Source organism: Bacillus rossius, chromosome 1 (assembly GCF_032445375.1).
Source record: "Bacillus rossius redtenbacheri isolate Brsri chromosome 1, Brsri_v3, whole genome shotgun sequence".
Lineage (NCBI taxonomy): Eukaryota > Metazoa > Arthropoda > Insecta > Phasmatodea > Bacillidae > Bacillus > Bacillus rossius.
In genome coordinates, this window is record NC_086330.1 from 292,345,718 (window position 1) to 292,367,937 (window position 22,220).

A 22,220-nucleotide genomic window follows, 5' to 3' on the forward strand; every position below is an offset into this window, starting at 1 on the left:
CAAGAATAACATAAACTAATAAATTGATGATTCTTGAAATATTTAGCCGAATGAGGGATATTATTATAGAACAGGAACTTGAAATCGCAAAAGTTAAAGGAAAAATTGAAATTTTAACACAAAATAAACCAATTCAACATCAGCAGCCACTATTCACAGAGATCATCAATAAACCAAATAAAATAGTCAAGGAGACATCTATGAAACTTTTAATAGAACCAAAAGAAAAAAAACCTGACGGAAGCAGTGAAACTACCAAATACAAATTGATGCAACATCTTAAACCAGTACAACACAATATACAAATCAATAAGATAATAAAGACAAATTCACAAACAATAATCATTGAAGTTCCGTCTATAATACAAGCTTCAAAAATTCAGAACGTGATGGAAAACAACGTAAAAGAAATGAATTGTAAAGTCTTGGAAAAAAGAAATCCTAAAATAATTATGTACCAATTGCCAGATGATGAAACGAAAGAAGAGATATACAATAAAATTTACGCACAGAACTTTAAGGAGCAGATGTCAAAAGAAGAATACCAAACTAATTGTAAGATCCTTTTTGAAACAAAACCTAAAGAACACAAAAAAAAACTTAATATTAGAGACTACTCCTCAAATATTTGAGAACATGATCAAACTTGGAAGAGTATATTTTAGTTACGAATCTTTTAAACTGAAAGAGTTTATATCTACCCCTAGATGTAACAGGTGCCTTCGATACGGCCACACCGATAAACGATGTAAAGATATAAAACAGTATTGCGCAAAGTGTGGGAAGGAGGACCATACTCATTGGAAATGCGAATCAAGTAAAAGTAGATGTATTAATTGTGTGAGATATAAAAAAAAGGAAACGGAAACGAGCCACACCGCAATAGACAAGGAGTGTCCAGTTTTTATACAAGCCAGAGAAAGAACAAAAAAACAATATAAATTATGGCAGTTAAATTTTTACAAGCAAATCTGCAAGGCTCAAAAATTGTAACACTTGATATAATCACACTAACTATACAGGAAAATATAGAAATAGCCCTTTTTCACTAACACCAATAAAAACTGGAATATTATTCATTATATAAATAATGATAAAATATTAACAGCAATCATGATTCATAAAAATATATCAATACTACCATTAATATACATAACAATAAAGGAGATAACAGTGGTCAAAGTATATCTGCACAATAAAGAATATATAATAATGAGTATTTACTTACCTCCACATCAAGATTTCAAGTATACATTTGAAGTAATACAAAATATTATAGATTCCAATAGACACAGCCACTTTATAATTGCAGGAGATATAAATTCGAAATCAACCTCATGGCATTCTAAAATAACGGATGACAGAGGAGATTATATAACGGATTTTATAATTAAAAATGACTTAACAATCTTAAATAAAGAGGGACATTTATATACGTATGACTGCATCCATGGCGCGGAAAATATAGATATTACTACAACATCACATAGTATAGCACATTCAATGTATAACTGGACATTTATTGAAAGCATAAGCGATCATAATACAATAAAGTGGCAGATGGAACTCAATAATGATGAACGCCATTATGTCACGGAGAAACGACTTCACAAATTGGTAAAGAATTGGCAAACCGTCAAAGAAGAATTATCAAATTAAAACTGTTGGATAACGATAATCTAGAAGAAGTGATAAAACATTTTCAGAATGAAATAATAAACAAATGTTCGCAAAAATCCAAGAAATATATAAAACAAAGTAACAAACAGAGATGTTGGTGGTGGTCCGAAGAGCTGGAGGCTAAAAAAAATAAAGTACTACGTAAACAAAGAAAGTATAGAAAATGTTGCCCATGTGTGGCTAAAAACATCTATAAAAACGAATATAAACTGCTTAGAAAATAATATAAACATTTAATAATAGAACATAGCAATAACAAATGGAGCGAATACGTAATTAAGGAGGCGGCAAACAACATATGGAGCATTCCTGATAAGTTGGCGAGAGGAAAACTAAGACGATTCGAGCCAATAAACAGCATTATAATAAATGAAGTACAAACACAAAATATTAACGAAACTTATACTAAACTAATAGACTTTTTGCTACCATTAGATAATATCACTGAACCCATAATTCCATTTCAAATAAATAATGAAGAAGATGAATCAGAAATCACCAGAGCTGAATACCGAGATGCATTAAGACAATCAAGACTGAATAAGGCTCCAGGTCCGGATAGCATCACCACGGAAATACTAAGAAATTTTACAATAGAGGCAGAAAGTTGCTTAGTCGAAATCTACAATAGATGTTTAATCACAGGACTCTTCCCAACAGATTGGAAAATCGCAGAGATAGTATTGTTGTACAAAGGAAACAATAAACCACGAAATTTACCAAACTCATATAGACCAATATGCTTACTGGCCACCTTTGGCAAGATATTTGAACGCATAATTCTGAAACGGATCACAAAACATATACAAAATCATCTTCATAATAACCAGTTTGGATTTAGACCTGGGATATCAACTGAGCACGCAATAAATAAGATAATGCAGATCATAAATAACATAACAGATAAATATATCATCATAATATTTCTGGACATAAGTAACGCCTTCTCTACACTATGCTGGAGATACATACAAGAAGAAGTAAACAACCTAAAAATTACAAGCAAAACTAAACAACTAATTTGGAGTTATTTAAACAATAGGAAGCTTATCATGGAAATAGATCAAGTTAGAATAAATAGAACGATGAATATGGGATGTCCTCAAGGTTCGGTTTTGGGACCGACCCTTTGGAACCTAGTCATTAATAAATACCTAAACCATGGATTAAATAACCCAAAAGTTACACCTATAGCATATGCTGATGACATAGCTATAATCATACATGCAAATAACAGAATTGAACTAGAACAAATATCAAATGAAGCCTTACATCAAACTAAGACATGGATGGATGAACACAGATTACAAATAGCTGTTCAGAAAACTTTTGCCCTGCAAGTTAAAGGTAATCTATAATAAGAGACCTCCTGTGATAAAGTATAATACAACCAGTATAAAGTTTGTACAGAAACATCTATATTTAGGGATGATATTAGATCATAAGCTAAGCTTCCTTCCACATCTGAAGTATATAACAGATAAAGTAAAAAAAAAATTGTTTGTCCAACTTAGAAAAACTGTATGGAATGTTACAAAATATAACAGTAAAAACCAGAGACTAATCTATAAATCATTGTGCCAAAACATAATTCAATATTCATCTTCAGTATTTAGAAACAGAACTTCAAATACACATTTCTTAAGACTTCTTAGATCCACTCAAAGATTTGCACTTATTAAACTAACTAATATGTGTAAGACAAGCTCTTTCCTGACAGTATTAACAATAAACAAAATTATTCCAATAGATTTAAGTATAAATAATAGAAATATGGTCTTCGATATCAAACAAGGAACTACAGTTATACATAATGATAATGTATTGACACCTGAAACAGTGGAAAACAAATTATATATTCATGTTAATGGAGAGGAGGTGATATCACTAAAAGAATTGAAACAAAAATTTGAACAGGAAAGCATCAGTATATGGGAAGATGAATACAAGAAAACTGCAGGAAGTTACATTATAAAGAACTATATTAATAATATCAAAGAATGGTATAATAGCAAAATCTATTTCAGCGAATATGTAACATCTATCTTCTCAGGTCATTGTCAGATAAAATATTACTTAAAAAACTATCTCCATAAAAAAACAGATGACAGTTGTCAATGTAATGAAGGCAGCCAGTATGTTTACCACCTACTTTATATATGTAAACTATTTAAACAGGAAAGACTTATTCTGAAAGATGAACTCGCCTTATATAAGGAAACATGGCCACTCATGAAATATAAAATATATGATCCAGAAATATATAAACATGTCAAAATATTTATAGAAACTTTATACAGAATCATAAAAACACTCAATGACGATCTGGAAGATTAGAAAATAAAATTAAAATTTATGATTGTACTGTCTGCCACCTACATCTCTTCATATTATTTTATTTTAATGATGAGATGATTTTATTTGTCACTTTTAATGAATTTTAACGTACTTTGTATTAATACATGAATATATATTTAATGTATCTTATTTTATTTTAACGTATTCAAATATCTCTAAATGTCTAAATAATGTGTTAAACATACTCTATACTCTTACAGTTTATAAATCATGTAACATTTTGTTATATATATACTCTTCAATGTTCTGTGGCTATAGTTTATAATTCAAAAATAATTGCAAACCTATGAATTTAAATATTTTTGTTGCTGGTCTCTAGTTTTATATGGTTTTTTATTTCACGTATTTTTACGCCTTTTTTTAATTAATGTTAATTTATCTGTAAATTTTTTTTTAATTATATTTGTTTCTGTTAATTAGTAATACGCCGTTTGGTAGCTATCGATTATGAGTTTAAGAACATCGATTGTGTTTCACGTAAATACCACTTGGCGAGCGCCTGGCGGTTGGCTGATGACGTCAGACATTCGGCTTGCCGGGAGTGAAAAATCAGCTGGGGCCGCGAGAAGTGTGTGGCGAGCGACCGTCGAGGACAGAACCATGTGACGGCGCGGACTGGTGTGCCGGACGGCAACGGGCGACGAAGAGTATGGGGGTGGAGGCTCCACGCTGGGTGACAGGGCAATGGTTTGCCCTGTGATACTGAACTTATCAAGGTAAAGAGAGGCCGTAATTTTGATTTTTACCCTCGTGGTGCTGCACTGGTTTTTGGCAAACCTAGTGAACTGTGTATTTTCCCATACTAAATTTTTATTTGGACGGAACTTTTATTAGCCTGTTTGGTGAAGAGGCCCATTCGTTTCACACGTTGTTCTAGTGTGGGATTTTTTAAATTGGTCGCCCGTTTGCCTGTAGTTGTAATAAAAGTATAAGTTTGGAAGAAACAAACTTTTTGCAATTTGTTTTTGAGACTTTGTCTTCGGAATTTGCATACTTAAAGTTGGCTTTAGCTAATATAATCAGCTTGTGCAGTATTATTAAAAGTATGCGATCTGTATTGGACTACATGCGCAACCTGATGTTGGTTGGTGCGGCCATTCTACGTTTTTATGAAATCATTGGCAAGTTAATAAAGAAGTAAGACTTTGTTTGAAGTAGATGATAAATACTTCTGCGGTAACATAGTTATGTTACGTGAAGAGTTTTTGCTACGTTTCCCTTAAAAATAAGATAATTTTTTTTTTGATCATCGTTCACGCCTTTGTGAGTTCGTACCTATGGCCCGGCGTGGCATTAGACTCTGGAGTTGGTGAGGAAGGTCAGGAAGCCAGCGCACGCCTAGGATATTAACTTTGTTTTTTGGCAAGTCTTTAGTAACGAACATCTGAAGAAAGACTAAACCGTTGATTGAGAGTTTAAGAACTTTATTTAAATAAATTTTTTGTACTTCAGTATTATTATTGTAGAATTTTTTATATATTTGTATTGATTGTCTTGTTTGATTTTTGGTATTATGGCAGTCAGTTAAATTTTGGTATTTTATAGTGGCCACGCCTCACGCCCTTTTGGTGATAATAGTTGACTACTTATTAAAGGCGTTGTTAATATTTTATATATATATATATATATATATATATATATATATATATATATTAATATTTATATATTTTTTTATACTTGTTGTTATCAGTATTTATATTTTTACGATTTTTTAAAGGTTATTGTTAGTATCGCAAATGGGGATAAGATGCTGCCATTATTAACGTCAGCTTTTGTAACTAAGCTTGTATGGTTATGTATAGTAAATACTTTTTTTGCAAATTTCTATTTTTTAATAACATACGTCCAAAGTCTTGCCTCTTGTTTGTTTAATGGTTACTCTGCTATTATATCCTTTGAAGTTTTTGGCCTGACCCCTGGGCAGTGGTGTGGGGAATTTATATTGTTTAGCTTTTTATGCCTGGTTTTAATATTTATTTTTTCCCTTCGCGCCCAGAGTGAGTCGGGGACGCAACCCCTCTTCCAATTAAGGTGGAAGAAGGGTTTCAACCTGCGCCACTCTGCTTGGCAGAGACTTTGGACTTTTGCGATTTTGCTGACTTCTTTGATTTTTTTTCATAATGGCAGTTTCTTGGATTTATAAACTTCCCAAAGAACAGGTTTACGCTAATTTGCAAGCAGCGGGAGTAGAGAGTGGTCTGGAGGATGACATTGATACCTTACGCAGGAAATTAAGTACCCACATTAAAGAAGGGAGGAAAAAACCTGTTGAGGAAAATGTGGAGAATTCGGAGATCAGCCAAGTAAATTCATTGAATACTGCTATGCAAAGTAAATTGCTTTTTAAGGAACTGGATAGGTTGCCATCTTTATGCTCCGGTGGGCCAAGAGATTTAATAAAGTTTTGCTTGGGGGTAGATAGTTTGAAAACTAATTGTTGTTTACAAAACGAGCAAGAATTGTTACGGTGTATTTCGACTAAATGTAGCGGGATCGCTAGAGACGTGATTACGCCAGGTATAAATAAGTCTGTTGGATGGTCGGTAGTGAAAGAGAATTTGTGGGAATATTTGTGCCCTAAGAGGGTGAAGGACGATCTAATTAAGGAATTGATTTTCCGTTTTCAACGGGAAAATGAAAGTACCTTAGAATTTATACAGGATATTAGAAATCACGTTAATGTATTTGGTCTGCAGTTAGATGATCACCGTTTTGTAGCTATTATTTTGGAAAATCTAAATCCTGCCATCAGACACGAATGCGCATTTATTGGCAGACCTAATAGTGTGGAGGAACTCAACACTTGGGCTATCCAGGTTGATAATATTTTTTACGCTAAATGTGAATTCGATAAGTGTAAAGGCAAAATCAATTTTAAACCGGTTTGTTTTAAAACGCCGGGTAATAAAAAAAGTGATAAGACTTGTTTTAAGTCTAATAAGGTAGGGCATTTTGCTAAGGATTGCTCGGTTTCGGAGGTAAATAAATTTGTTTGTGGTTTTTGTGGCAAAAATGGTCATTCAGAAAAATTTTGCTTTAAAAAGAAGCGGGAGCAGGATCAGCACCAGGAATTTTAGTGGTCTTTTAGATTACCAGTGATGGTTTTGTTTTTTTTCGTGTGAGGTTATAGTTTTTTTAGTTTTTTGCTTTAGTTTGCTACCTCCGGGTTGTCAGACTTTGTTTTTTTTTTTTTTTGATCTTTAGTTTTTGATAATTTTGAAAGAGAAGGTTTTGTCTAATACGTTTCGGATTTGACTTTGGAGCTTGTTTGTTTGTTTTGGCATTCTTAGATCCCGTTTGTTGGGTTTGTGATGTTTAGCTTGTCTTTTCCGTTTCTTGTCGGAAAACCCTTCTCTTGTTTTTTTTTTTTTTTGAGCGTTGAAATTTTTCGCTGGGACTTTGGAGGCAAGTTTTCCTTGTTGCTGGTTTGTTTGTTTGAGTTTGGGCTGGTTTGTTGGATTATAAGTTTTTGTGAATACTTTTTCTCCAAGTCCAAGGTTTTTTTTTTTGACGTTTTAGTATTTTTAAGATTTTCTTGGCTGTTTAAATTTTTTTTTTGTTCAAGGCGGAGGTTGTGGCCGGCAGGGCCACATTTTTACTTGTAATTTATTTTTGTTGCTGGTCTCTAGTTTTATATGGTTTTTTATTTCACATATTTTTACGCCTTTTTTTAATTAATGTTAATTTATCTGTAAATTTTTTTTTAATTATATTTGTTTCTGTTAATTAGTAATACGCCGTTTGGTAGCTATCGATTATGAGTTTAAGAACATCGATTGTGTTTCACGTAAATACCACTTGGCGAGCGCCCGGCGGTTGGCTGATGACGTCAGACATTCGGCTTGCCGGGAGTGAAAAATCAGCTGGGGCCGCGAGAAGTGTGTGGCGAGCGACCGTCGAGGACAGAACCATGTGACGGCGCGGACTGGTGTGCCGGACGGCAACGGGCGACGAAGAGTATGGGGGTGGAGGCTCCACGCTGGGTGACAGGGCAATGGTTTGCCCTGTGATACTGAACTTATCAAGTTAAAGAGAGGCCGCAATTTTGATTTTTACCCTCGTGGTGCTGCACTGGTTTTTGGCAAACCTAGTGAACTGTGTATTTTCCCATACTAAATTTTTATTTGGACGGAACTTTTATTAGCCTGTTTGGTGAAGAGGCCCATTCGTTTCACACGTTGTTCCAGTGTGGGATTTTTTAAATTGGTCGCCCGTTTGCCTGTAGTTGTAATAAAAGTATAAGTTTGGAAGAAACGAACTTTTTGCAATTTGTTTTTGAGACTTTGTCTTCGGAATTTGCATACTTAAAGTTGGCTTTAGCTAATATAATCAGCTTGTGCAGTATTATTAAAAGTATGCGATCTGTATTGGACTACATGCGCAACCTGATGTTGGTTGGTGCGGCCATTCTACGTTTTTATGAAATCATTGGCAAGTTAATAAAGAAGTAAGACTTTGTTTGAAGTAGATGATAAATACTTCTGCGGTAACATAGTTATGTTACGTGAAGAGTTTTTGCTACGTTTCCCTTAAAAATAAGATAATTTTTTTTTTGATCATCGTTCACGCCTTTGTGAGTTCGTACCTATGGCCCGGCGTGGCATTAGACTCTGGAGTTGGTGAGGAAGGTCAGGAAGCCAGCGCACGCGTAGGATATTAACTTTGTTTTTTGGCAAGTCTTTAGTAACGAACATCTGAAGAAAGACTAAACCGTTGATTGAGAGTTTAAGAACTTTATTTAAATAAATTTTTTGTACTTCAGTATTATTATTGTAGAATTTTTTATATATTTGTATTGATTGTCTTGTTTGATTTTTGGTATTATGGCAGTCAGTTAAATTTTGGTATTTTATAGTGGCCACGCCTCACGCCCTTTTGGTGATAATAGTTGACTACTTATTAAAGGCGTTGTTAATATTTTATATATATATATATATATATATATATATATATATATATATATATATTAATTTTTATATATTTTTTTATACTTGTTGTTATCAGTATTTATATTTTTACGATTTTTTAAAGGTTATTGTTAGTATCGCAAATGGGGATAAGATGCTGCCATTATTAACGTCAGCTTTTGTAACTAAGCTTGTATGGTTATGTATAGTAAATACTTTTTTTGCAAATTTCTATTTTTTAATAACATACGTCCAAAGTCTTGCCTCTTGTTTGTTTAATGGTTACTCTGCTATTATATCCTTTGAAGTTTTTGGCCTGACCCCTGGGCAGTGGTGTGGGGAATTTATATTGTTTAGCTTTTTATGCCTGGTTTTAATATTTATTTTTTCCCTTCGCGCCCAGAGTGAGTCGGGGACGCAACCCCTCTTACAATTAAGGAGGAAGATGGGTTACAATGAGCTTATTTTAATGTTTTGATAATGTATGAATAAATACAATACAAATTCAATACAAAGTTTAAATATTGTTAACATCTTTTTCTTAAAATCTCTTGATCTCTTTCCAACATGATATTGTATAAAGATAAAATTTATAATAACTATGTTTATATCTCAATAAATAACTATGTTTATATCTTAATAAATCTGCTGGTATGTATGTAATAGAGGCGGTTTGGGTCACCGGGCGGTAGCCTCCGCGTGGCTCCCCGCGGGAACTGTGATCAATTTTAGAAGACACAGGCAAATTACCGCTTCCTCTTGGGGCTGGTAACCTTTTGGCTATCAGCCCCAGGAGGACCTCTACCGAGATTTCCTAGCCCATTAAAGACTTAAAGTAGGAAACGTAATATTATACGCACAATTTTAATTTTAATTTATAAGCAAATATTTAACATATTTACAATTATAAGTTAATGAATAGAAAGATATGTTTAACCCCGGTAAGGCATTTGGCCAAGAGGGGTCTAATTATTACTTTGAATTTATGTCTATCTAGGTCCTCCGTGTCCCTGACTGTCCTGGCCTGCAGGCCAACTGTCCCGTCTCTCCTCCCCGCCGCTGACGGCTCTCCCGTACAGCATGTGGGTTGTACTAGACGCCGCTTCCGGCGTGGATACCTCCTATCAGTTACCTCCTCTTCCCCTGATTCGGCCTCTGGCTCCTCAATGACTACCCGGAACGTTGAAGTGCTCAGATTCAGGTCTAGTGGCCACCAAGGCTCGTCCTCCTCATCCGCCTCCGGCACGTGTCTCGTCGTCCGGGTGACTAATGATGGGAGTGGTCTCGCCCGTGTCGGGAGGGATGGTGGCGGGATTGTGACGGGAAGGTGTCGCTTCCCCTGCCTCGTCAGGTTGGTTGTCAGTGGGGGCGGTGTCTGGACTCGTCGGGAGGTTGACATCAGTGCGTCCAGGAGAGTCGGAGTCCCTCGTGCGTCTTTCCCTTGCCTCGCCGATCGGTGTGTCGGGGTTTGACCCCGGTCCTGGTGTTGCGTCGTCGCCTCGCGACTAGTTTCCCGCGCCCCTGGTCGTGTCCCCGCTGAGTCCGGAGTCGTAGGGGGTTGACGTATTTGTATTTGGGGGGGGGGGGTAATTACTAGCCGCAAATCGTCCCGGTGCACCTTGGCCGGGCGCCCGCTCGGGGTGCGTACGGCGTAGGTGGATGGCCCCGTCTTCCACAGTATCTGCCGCAGCGGTGACCACTTGGGGGCCAGCCCGGTGCAGAAATTCTTTGCCCCTGCCGATAGGTGGTGTTGGCGGACGTAGACCCAATGTCCGGGTGTGAGGGGGGCAGGGGCATGTGTGGTGGTGGGCGTTTTGTGGGCGAGGAACTGGGCCTGTCTCTCCCTCGCCTGCTCCCGCATGGCCTCGACCCCGGGAGTGCCAGGTTTTGCCCCTGCACGAGCTCCACAGGAGAGTGGCCGGTAACGGCGTTTATGCGCCGCCTCAGACAATACAAAATCTTTGGTAAGTGAACGTCCCATTTCGTGTGGTCGTCCCCCAGACGCAGTCGGAGCTGGGCCTTGATGTCCTGATTCCTCCTCTCTGTAGGATTGGCGCGGGGGTGGTACGTGGGTGTAGTGTGTTGGGCGATGCCCCAACGGCGGCAGTCTGCCCGCCATTGTTTGCCCATGAACTGACTTCCATTGTCCGTCAGGAGGACCTTTGGGAAGCTGTAATGGGAGTAGACCTCTCCCTCCAACAGGTTGGTGATCGTCCGGGCCCGGACGTTAGACACCGGAAACGCCTCCACCCAGCACGTGAAGAGGTCGGTGACGACCACGAGGAAGCATTTCCCCCTAGGTGTTCTGGGGTACGGGCCCATGACGTCTAATGCCAGAGTGTGGAAGGGTGTGTGCGGCCTGCGGGGCTGTTGCTGTTCGACCCCGTCGGCCCTCCGGGCCTTGCGTTGTTGGCACAGCTGACAGCCTCTGACGTACTCCCGTACGTCCCGCGCTACCCCGGGCCAGTGAAAGGTGTGCCGCAGCACCTCCTGTGTTTGTTCCGCCCCTGGGTGCCCCGCCAAGTCGTGGTCGTGATAAAAGTGCATTACCGCCGGACGAGCGACTGTGGGCACGTGTGTGCGCCAGCTCTCCAATCGCCGGGGGCGCGCGTCTGTAGCTCGCCGTCCAGACACCGCTGGAAGGAGCGGTGTCCGGCCGCGCACGCGGCCACACCGGTGAGCGCCGCCGCGTCCGTCTGTTGTGCGTGATGCACGACCTGGACGAGGCTGGCCAGATTGTCGGGTCGGGATACTTCCAGGGTCGCGGGGTTTTGGGTGGCGTACAGGGTGGCCGTTTCCTCCCCCTCGGGCTGGTCAGGGGAAGTCCCTGGCGGCTGCAACAGCTCCTTCCACGTCCCCTCGTCATCGAACTCGGAGCCCGGGTCGGGGTGGCGTGACAACTCGTCGGCCAGCTGATTCTCCCGGCTCGGCACGTGCTCGTCGTGAAAATCGAAGGTCTGCAAGGTGAGCGCCCACCGTGTGAACTTTGATTTGCGCCCCTGTACCGAATCCAGCCACTTCAGGCACTGGCTGTCAGTCCGGAGTGTAAAGGGTCGACCCTTGAGGTGGTGCCGATAGCGTGCCATGGCCCACACGACCGCCAGACACTCCTGCTCGTTCAAGTGGTAGCGGCGCGCCGCCGGCCCAAACTTGGCACTGGCGTACTCTACTACGTGCCGCTCCCCGTCCTGACCCAGCTGATACAAGACCGCGCCCATGCCCTCCTGGCTGGCGTCGGTCTGCAGGTATATGTGTTCTGCGGGTTGTAGACGAGCAAGGGTGTGACACTCCCGGAACAGGCGTTTGACGGCGTTCAGGGCGTGGTCGGCCTCCGGGGTCCACCGAAACCGGTACTTTGGTGACAGAAGGTCGGTCAGGGTTCAGTGACGACGGCGAAATTAGGTATGAAGCTCCTGAGCCAGTTGAGCAGCCCCACCAGCTGTTGCAGCTGCTTCCGGGTACGCGGGGGAGGCTTGGACTCGATCAGATCGAGCTGGGCTGGCAGGGGCCGGCACCCGTCCGCGCTCACCATGTGCCCCAGGTAGGCTAACTCCACCGCGCCGACATGGTACTAGTGGGGCGCGCAGGTCAGGCCGTGGCGGGCCAGCCATTCGAGGACCATGGCGAGGTGGTGCGCATAGTCCTCCCACGTTCGTGACCAGATGATGATGTCATCCAGGTAGGCCGCGGCAAACTTGCCCACGAACCTGTCCAGGACGCGCACCATCATGGTCTGAAAGGTCGCGGGGGCATCCATCAGCCCGAACGGCATGGCGCACAATTGGAACATGCGGCCGTCGGGCGCGGTGAAGGCCGTCTTCGGCCGATCCTCGGGGCAGATGGGCACCTGCCAGTACCCCGACTTGAGGTCCAGTGATGTGAATATGCCTGCCTCCCCCAACCCAGCTAGGGCATCTGTGATGTTGATGATCGGTGGTGGGGCGGGGATGGTGACTGTGTTAATGGGCTTGAAGTTTACGCAGAACCGGAGTGAGCCATCCTTCTTCTTGGCCATCACTACCAAGCAATTGTACGGCGACTCACTCGGTTCAATTAGGCCCTCCTCACACGGGGATACTGAAGTTGCCTACAAAACGATCGCTGGTAGCCTGGAGACTAGGCAACTGTGTGACTGGGTGACTCTAGTCGCCCGTTATCTTCACACGACGCTACTAAAATATCAGAGACTGGGAGGAAAAAATGCATCGTGAGTACAGCCCGAGTATCTTGTGGAACCGTGAAGTGCCTATATATTGTATGTAATGTCCAGTGATAACAGCAGTGACGATAGTGATATTGTTATCCAATATTATCAACATTATAGAAAACGAAGTAGGAAAAGATTGTGGGTTCATCCATATATAGAAAGGAACATTAATTGTAGATTATTTGTCGCGGCCAAAGAATTGCAAGAGACAGACTCAAAATTCATCGCTTTCTACAGAATGACGAAGGAGACTTACCAAATGTTAACGGAAATTGTTACACCTGCGATGTATTATAGGGATACCACTATGAGGGAATGCGTGAGCCCCGGTGAACGATTGCTGATAACTTTGAGGTAAGTAAGTTAAGAAATACAAATTATTACGAATTTTTGTTAAGGCACTTCTAAATGTTTCCCTTCAACACAAATCTATTTCTTTCCAAGTATTTTAACGTATATACTGATGCTTGGCGAATAAAAACAATGTATGCATTTTAACTTGAGGCCGCAATTACTTATTTTATCTGTGGAAAATGGCTGTTGTATGGATCTTAAGAATGTGCACTTTAACGTTAACAGGTTAAATAATCTAAAGTTATTTATACCCAAGTATTCCAGTCAACTGAAAGGTGAAAGTATAAACATATCTTATGCATAAATTCATTCCAATGTTTAATTCAAATATACCTAAGAAATACACATTCAAATAATGTACTGCAAAAGAAAAAATGTATATATATAAACTATTTAAAGAATACCCATTACACAAACATTCAAATCATGACTGTAAACACAAAAATAAACAACATAATAGAGATAAAAACACGTACACCAAAGTTATATGTTTACACACCCAACAAAACATCACATCACATTATGTTCCTGCTCATATTGTAAAGTCTCTTGGATGACTTCAAAATACTGTTGCGTTTCAGTATCTTGTACTTTCTGTGGAATAGTTTGATTTCCAGGCGACGAACAAATTGAAGCATTATCTGTAGCCAACGATGAATGCGTGGAAACACTGTAGGAGTAAGTTGGGGTCTGTTGGTAAGCTGGTACGTGTTGGTGCATGTCTTTTGGATTCGTGATGTCATCAATAAGCTGCAGAACCCTACGTCGGAATGATTTCATTTGTGCATCTGTCAAAGGTTCGATTTCTGGTAAAAGGCTTAGAAGAAACGACTTTTTTACTTGCCTATCATCGTTTGAATTCGATTCAAGTTTCCTTTTCTTTGCATTCATGTATTCCATAAAGGACTTGTCCACTTCCGTCACTGTTTGCTTTTTACGCTTTGATAAATTATCTTTTGGGTTGGAAAAGGGATCATGAGTCATTTGTTGGGAATGATGAGCATGTTCTTGCGAGAAGTCAGTATTTGGCAGCATAGGTGAAGGAAGGGAAAGTTGTGGTGTTGTAGTTAGTATTGCGTTATCTGAGATATATTCCTCCTCTTCAGCCGCAACGTCTTCCGTATTTTGTGTTGGGTCAGATGAACTGTGTTCCAGGTTTTGTTCATTGATGACTTCTGGCAAATTCCCCGATGGTGTACCAAGCGTTTTTATGAATGGTAGGGTAAATTTCATTGCCTCCGATAGATAATATGGTTTCTTATTTTTGGAACTTGAACCACTTGGAGGTGGCTTTATGTGACGGACAAAAACTGAACGGAGATTTTTCCATTTTTCTTTGCATTCGTTAACTGAAAACAAACAACATTGTTCACATAAATATAAATCGTTGCAATGGATGAATTCCTAACTAATTTACAGTAAACAAAAAACAAATACAAAAGTGAAGTAGTATTAAGTATAATCCAGATATATACAACATATGTTTATTATTTGAAGAAAAAATATATAAATGGTACATGGGGAATGTATTATGAAGTAAAATTTAATTTAACTTTGTTGCAGGTATTTGGCAACAGGAGGTACATTTGTATCGCTGTCGATGTACTTTGCTAGAGGAGAAAGCACAGTTATCAACATCATACGAGAAACTACCAAATTAATTTGGGAATCGTTGAAAGAGTCCTACATGCCTGTCCCAGGAGAAGAAAAGTGGAGAATGATAGCACAGCGTTTCTATTCACTGTGGAATTTACCCAATTGCTTGGGTTCATTGGACGGTAAGCATATTCGAATAGAAAAATTACCTGGAACTGGCTCAAGTAACTTTAATTACAAAATGTATCACTCAATAGTGCTGCTGGCTAGCAGTGATGCAGATGGTTTCTTCACTCTTATTGAAACTGGCTATGCAGGTAGAAACAGCGATGGAGGAGTGTTTCGCGCATCAGCTGTCAAACACTGGATTGCAAATGGAGGACTAGACATACCACCGCCTTCACGATTACCAGATGACGACAATGAGATTGACTTTCCTTTTTACTTTGTTGGAGATGAGGCCTTTCCATTGTCACAATATTTGCTGCGTCCTTACCCTCAGAGAACACTTGATGATGTTAAAAGAATATTCAATTACAGATTGAGCAGAGGACGGAAAACAGTGGAGTGCGCTTTCGGAATGATGGCAGAAAAGTTCCAAGTGTTGAACACTGCTATTCGCTGCCGAACTACGGAAAGAGTGGTTGATGTAATAAAATCTGTCTGCATTCTTCACAACTTCATTCGGAAAAGTGAAGGTATTAAATATTTTGCTGGTGAACCATTTGGCAACTCAGAAACGCCCAACATCAATCCACAGCCACTAGAAGACCTAACGTTACATGATCGGTCTACTGCTCATGAAGTGCGGAATTACTTGGCAAACTATTTTCTAACACCCCGGGCTTCTGTTCCATGGCAGTGGAAATACTGTTACAATAACTAATTAGGTATTAAAGTATTTCATGTGTTTTTGTAGGTTACTGTGAGTATGACAACAACTTTGAACATGTGGTAAGTTTTATCGAAGTTCGTAAAAACCATGCGTAATTCCCTTGGGAACCAAGAAAAGATATCAATAGAAAGTAATTTTTATACGTTACAAACGTTTTAGAATAAGGTATTTCTTCGAAGGACGAATAACCATTGTATAAAAACTATATTTCTTTTACTAATAATGTATTTGTGAGATACTAAATATAAAACATGCTGTTTACATATACATTTTGGTTTTTCACAAGTTAGTTTATTATGATAGATATTTTATATCTAATTATTGTTGTTTAAGATATTGTCAACTTACCTGTGAGTTGCACTTCTTTTGCGACATCATTCCATGCTTTGTCAGTCACATCCTTTTTTGAATACCCTTTCAACTTGTAGTTATAGAGTTCTGGGTGTTTCTCAACTTCGTTTACAAATTTGATATTAAACGCCTGCTCGCCCATTGTTCGCTACAATACAGTATCGCGCCGCGTAGGCTACTGGAGTAGCGTGGAGACCAGCATGCTGAGTCGCCGGGATTTACGTTGCTTACGACTTCCAGTCTCCGCCACTCCAGTATCGCCGTCTGAGTGACGCCATGCCTATCTACATGACGAGTCGCTCGGTCGCCGAGTCTCGCGGTATCTAAGCAACTTCAGTATCCCCGTGTGAGGAGGGCCTTACCCTGTCCCGCAACATCTCCGCGATCTGTGTTTGAATCGCCTCCCGCTCCCTTAATCCAAAACCGAAGGGCTTGACAAAGCGGGGCTCGTGGGGTCGTGTCGGGATGGTGTGTTGAGTGACTGTGGTCCGCCGTAGCATGTCCGCGGCGGTGAACACCTGCGCTTGCTGGGCCAGTACCTCGTTGAACATGTTCCTGTACTCAGGGGGCACCTCATTCTGTAGGTCTGCTAGGGTGATGGCGGGGGCCGGCGGGGTAATCCCCCTCTGGTTTACGCTGTAGAGCGTCCTCCGCCCCTGACGCCCGACGTGTATTCTGCCCTCACCTACGTCGATGGCGGCATCCTCTTGTACGAGCCAAGGTAGTCCCAGGATCAGGTCGTCCCTCAGCTCCGGCACCACCAGGGCTGTTGTCCGACTACACATATCCCTGACGGTGATCTTTACCTGGGCACGCCCCGTCGTGAGCGCGCTAGCTCCCCAGGTGGCCAGCTGGACGCCTCCCTCCTGCTGCTCCAGGTCTGCCTCGGGCACCAGGTGGGCCGCGACGTACGTGTGGCTCGCCGCGGTGTCCACCAGGGCGTGGACGGGCTGGCCATTCAGCAGGATGGGCACCCACATCAGCTTGTCCGTGTTGTTTCCCGCTCACCCCAGTCGTGGCGGTGGTGCTTGGTCAGGCCCCGCAGGTGGTGCTGGGTGCATCGGGGGCGCCAGTGACACGGCGCCGCTCGCCGACGACCCGGTGCGGGGTGCTGACGGGTGTTGCGTGGCACCACCGCCTGGTCTGACGGGCAGCGATGGTGCTCGGTCAGGCCCCGCAGGTGGTGCTGGGTGCGTCGGGGGCGCCAGTGACGCGGCGCCGCTCGCCGACGACCCGATGCGGGGCGCTGACGGGTGTTGCGTGGCACCACCGCCTGGTATGACGGGCAGCGATGGTGCTCGGTCAGGCCCCGCAGGTGGTGCTGGGTGCGTCGGGGGCACCAGTGACGCGGCGCCGCTCGCCGACGACCCGGTGCGGGGCGCTGACGGGTGCTGGGGAACACCACCGCCTGGTCTGATGGGCGGCAATGTTGCTGTGCGGGTTGGCCTCTTGGGTGATGCGCTGGCCGTGATCCAGGAACAGTAGCCCGCCTGTATCCTGTTCCCTAGTGGGCGTTTCCCGGCTGCGTTGCGCCGGTACGGCGATCCTGCCACAGCGCGGCCTGGGTGGGGCACACCTCGTGCCAATGGTAGGCCTCCTCCCTGCAGTAACGGCACCGTGGGGGCCGGTCCCGCTGTCCATCTGCCCGCGGGTTAGCGCACGCGGCCTGCTCTGTGGCGGTGTTGGCCGAGTGCGTGGCGGGTTGCATCGTGGCCCCTCTCTCCCTCGCCTCGCCCCCCCGGCAGGTGGTGCCGGGAGGGGAAGGGGGGTTCACGTACGGCACCACTGCCCAAGCATCTTCCGGGGTCGTCGTGGGTGGCGGGGACGCCCCCCGTCGGCGGGCTGCGGATGACCCGTGGGCGCGGGGACAGGCGTAGGTCCCGCTCGATTTCTTTTGCCAGCTGGACGAAGTCCTCAAGCTCCCTGTCCACGGCTATACTGGTGGGAGTGGGTTTGACCTAACTGGCAGTGGCGCTGCAGAGCAGGTGACCGGGTCTAAAAACGGGCTGTAAACTGCACGGCAAAGTTTCCCCTTTAGCCTTGCAGTCGGTGAGGAGATTCAGGCAACCCCGAGGTCTCTTTTGCCTGCTCTGAGGTTTCCACACACCGATCAGGAACGTGATTGTCGTCTGAGGTGTTGGAACTGTTGCCGGTTCTAATATCCGAGACATGAGCCATCAAGCCCGCGGAAAGGGTGTGTGATGCGATTATATAGCCTCTCCACATCAAGCGGCGACCCTCTGCCTCCACGTTGGCACCACTGTTGGGGGAGGATCGTGGTGACTAAGTTGGGAGGGTTCCCCAACCTCTTGTCATAGCACCTCTATAACTAAAGAGGGCGCTGCAGGGTCTAAATCTGCCTCAGTGCATCCTCAATTGCATGTATGAGACTGGAAATGGTTGAAGGGCTGAATCTGCGATAGAAACCTTTCCGGGGGGTTCGACGGCCGAGCCTCGGTGCATCGGTCCCAAAGGGCCCCATAGTGAATGGATCAGGCCCTATGGTAAAGGAGTTCGACTGGGTATGGTGGTTATGGTGTCGGGCGACCGGGCCTAAAAATGGGCTGTAAACTGCACGGCGAGGTTTCCCCTTTAGCCTTGTAGTCGGTGGAGGTACTGAGGCAACCCCCAGGTACTTCCAGCCTGGGCACTGTAGTTGCCATTTTCCAGCTGGGGTTGACGGCGGTCGTCGCCCGACGAGTGCAGTCGCATCCGGGCCTTAACTGGCTGTAAACCCGTCGGGCCGAAGTACGGCGGGTCGGAGGGTTTTCCGAGGCGACGAGGACACCTCGTGGCTGCACTCTGAAGAGTGATGGTCTTTCAAGCTACCGGCGAACAGTCTGCCGACGAGACCAAAAGTTGGTCGTAGTACGGGGAGAATCCATCATGTTTGAATGGTGCCCCACTGAGGTTCCCTCTAAGGCCCAGGATTCTTGCTGGGAAGGACTCGTACTTGGTAGTGGTGCCCCGAGTGCTTAGGGGTAGGTACCTTTGAAGTGCTGACGTTGTGAGCGACGAGGACAGCTCCGGTTACCAGCCTGGACAGCTGGAAAAGGTTGGGTAGGCGTCCACCGGACCGCGGGTTCGCTGGGTGATTGAGGGGTCCCAGTGTGAGAGCGGGAGACTGGGGTAGGCGCCAGAAGTGATGACTCCAGAGGGCTTTGGGAGCATCCAACTTGCTGGTGAGCTGAGTGGAGTAGGGGGCCGGAGGTGGTGCATAAACTGAGATGGGTAGCCTCAGTCCCTTTGCATAGCCAAAAGCTCTAATGCTTTTCCCGGTTGCGTATGTGGCGTATCCGCATCCACGCCCGTGGGGGCCCCAGGGCGGTAGGGCTGATCGGCTAAGAGCGCTGGGTTATCAAAGAAAAGGGGGGGAAACCCTTATTCGTGACTTATGTCCACTGCTATACTATACTGTTCTATGGATTTGAGTGAGTAGCTGTATTTATTGGGTGGGTCCCCAAAAATGCAAATAAAATGTAAAATATATTATAAATAGCTTCAAGAATAAATACCTTATATTGGTGAGTGTCTAAAGAATATATGTATACAAAATTATCAAGTTTTATATTGAATGTTTCAAGAAATACTGTTTTTAAAAAAGGAGGTGGGCAGATATGTAAACAAACAGTTTCGAGTGATTTTAATTAGTTAAGATAATTATTAAAGACATTAAAAAGACAATCAATAAATTGTAGAAGGATTTTAAGCTATATAATTGGCTATAGATTTCATAACTAACTGTATTAAATGCATAAATTCAGGGCTTTAGTGTTTTGGCGAACATATGGGTCTAGTAAAGTGCTAAAGAATCGATACCTCACTCTGATTGGATGTGATATATTTGTTTTGATAACGAAAGCACTCTGATTGGATATTGGATCACGAAGATAGTGGAAACCAGTGCATGCAAATTTGAATGCTACAAGATAACCTCTATTAACAATATGGAATGTAAATAAACCATTTTAGTGATTTTATATTTATTTTATAAATTATCAAAAACATTAATAGATAATTATTGAATTTTGGGAACTCCTAAGAACAATACATAAATATATATATTTCAATAGCGATATAATCAAGTAAAGTAAACGAGTAATTGGTGACTAAAAATCTTGGGGTATCGTAAAACAGTAAAGAAGCGATACCTACTCTTGATTGGCCAAAATGCAATTCATCGTAAACGATAGGATCCTGATTGGTTGTTGATTTACAAAGATAACGAGATAAAAATTTATGTATGTTTGAGAATAGAAAATGTAATTCTCTAGACCTATTTATGTGTAATGATAAGAAATATTAAAGATGGCTAACAGCACTGAATTATTAAAAAATCAAAATAATACTAATTGCATAGAAAGAAACATACAAAGAAACCAAAATTTTAACCATTTTGCTCTCTGATCAGTATTTTAGGAGATATTAATGTTAAAAACAAAATATATGTATGTATTTCAAATAACTAAATTATATATTCAGTAAAGATTATAAGAGGTTGAATTTTAAATAATAAATTGATCAATAAATTACTATAGTAAAGATACAGAATGATTATTTTTTAAAAACCAATGGTTTCATTGATTTGATTGAATTTTAACTGATTATTTTAATTGAATAGCTGTGTTCAAGTGATAAGAATAAGAATTATCAAAGATGGCCAATAAGGCTAAATTATGGGAAAATCAAAATAACATTGCATATAAAGAAACATAAAAAGAAACTAAATTTTAACCATTTTGCTCTCCGATTGGTATTTCCGGAGATATTAATGTTAATAAATACTGGCGAAGAGCAGAATGATTATTTTATACTGCAGGCTTGCGGGGAGGGGGGGTTCCACCCAACCGCAGCGTGGCACCTCGGCGCTTGTGTACAAGAACCTGACCAAAACTCTAGCGTTCCAAAGGTGATACAAGGAAAGTAGTTCTCCTTCAGATAGGAGATCTGCAGGGCTAGTGTGGTGACAAGCAAGCAAAAACAACGCGCTCTCAATAATGTTTTATTAAGAACAAGAATCCAGAAGTAACAATCATGGGGAGAGAGGGCACGGCCTCAAACCCAACTAAGGCACAAACCCGAAAACAACATTCCATTAAAACGCCAATACTTAATATATTCATACGAATTAAAGCCTTAACCAGATTACTATAATTCATAGCCCATAATGCACATGAAAACAGATAAATCACAAGTATCATGCCGGTTATTCGATCAGGCAAAATTGCCCGGTTAATTTTAATTTTAATTTTAATGGCACAAGATACCATTAGTCAAACAGGGCATTTCCAGACACATACCCCTGAAAGCATTTTTAATGTCCTTAAAGTCATACCCATTTACATCGACCTCGGTTATCACTCGCCACATGGCCGAGATCCATTAGTCTAAGGGTAAGGTGCGGCTGCCGCGAACACCGCCGAAAGTTCAGAGCGAGACGAGTCAAAACTATGGTAGGTTAAACTTAATTACACTCCTTATACTTGGGCGAGTGCATTCACGCAAATACAGAACTTGCGAAAACAAACCACATGACAATAGCTATACAAATACTGATCTGATACCATCATGAAACAAGCAAGATGAAAGTTCGCCCGCGCATGGGCATAAATAAGCTCACAAAAATGAATAGAACATCTCTACATTAGCCAAGTTAATTAGTACAAGTTAATTTAATTCTCTCTATTGCACATTAAACACTATACACGACTCTATACACATTTAACCTAACCAAGAAGCACGATAAATACGACACCTCGCTTCTCGTTCGGTCGCGAATCATTAACCTGACAAGAAACCCAGCTACAAAGAGGACTAATTATAGGTCAAAACGGGCGATCAAAAACTTAGGGAACAAGGCACTGGAAAAGCA

At 42.1% G+C, this 22,220-nt stretch overlaps 2 protein-coding genes across 3 annotated transcripts in view; both read right to left on the reverse strand.

The window, feature by feature from the left end:
• Positions 1 to 22,220, reverse strand: part of LOC134527745 (uncharacterized) — a 148,211-nt gene that overhangs the window by 52,383 nt on the left and 73,608 nt on the right. The gene's annotated exons all lie outside the window — the stretch shown is intronic.
• LOC134527746 (uncharacterized) lies at positions 13,005 to 16,696 on the reverse strand. The gene is made up of 2 exons (XM_063360675.1): positions 16,346 to 16,696; positions 13,005 to 14,855 (listed from the first exon to the last, which is right to left on the reverse strand). The coding sequence occupies exons 1-2, from the start codon at positions 16,488 to 16,490 to the stop codon at positions 14,017 to 14,019; spliced, it is 984 nt and encodes a 327-aa protein (XP_063216745.1). The 5' UTR covers positions 16,491 to 16,696; the 3' UTR covers positions 13,005 to 14,016.

Bases quoted from the DNA above. Each gene is read 5' to 3' on its own strand.
- LOC134527746 (XM_063360675.1), bottom strand. From the start codon at position 16,490: ATGGGCGAGCAGGCGTTTAATATCAAATTTGTAAACGAAGTTGAGAAA. The intron at 14,856-16,345 runs GTAAGTTGACAA...GTTTGTTTTCAG, and splicing joins AAAAGAAGTGCAACTCACAG to TTAACGAATGCAAAGAAAAA.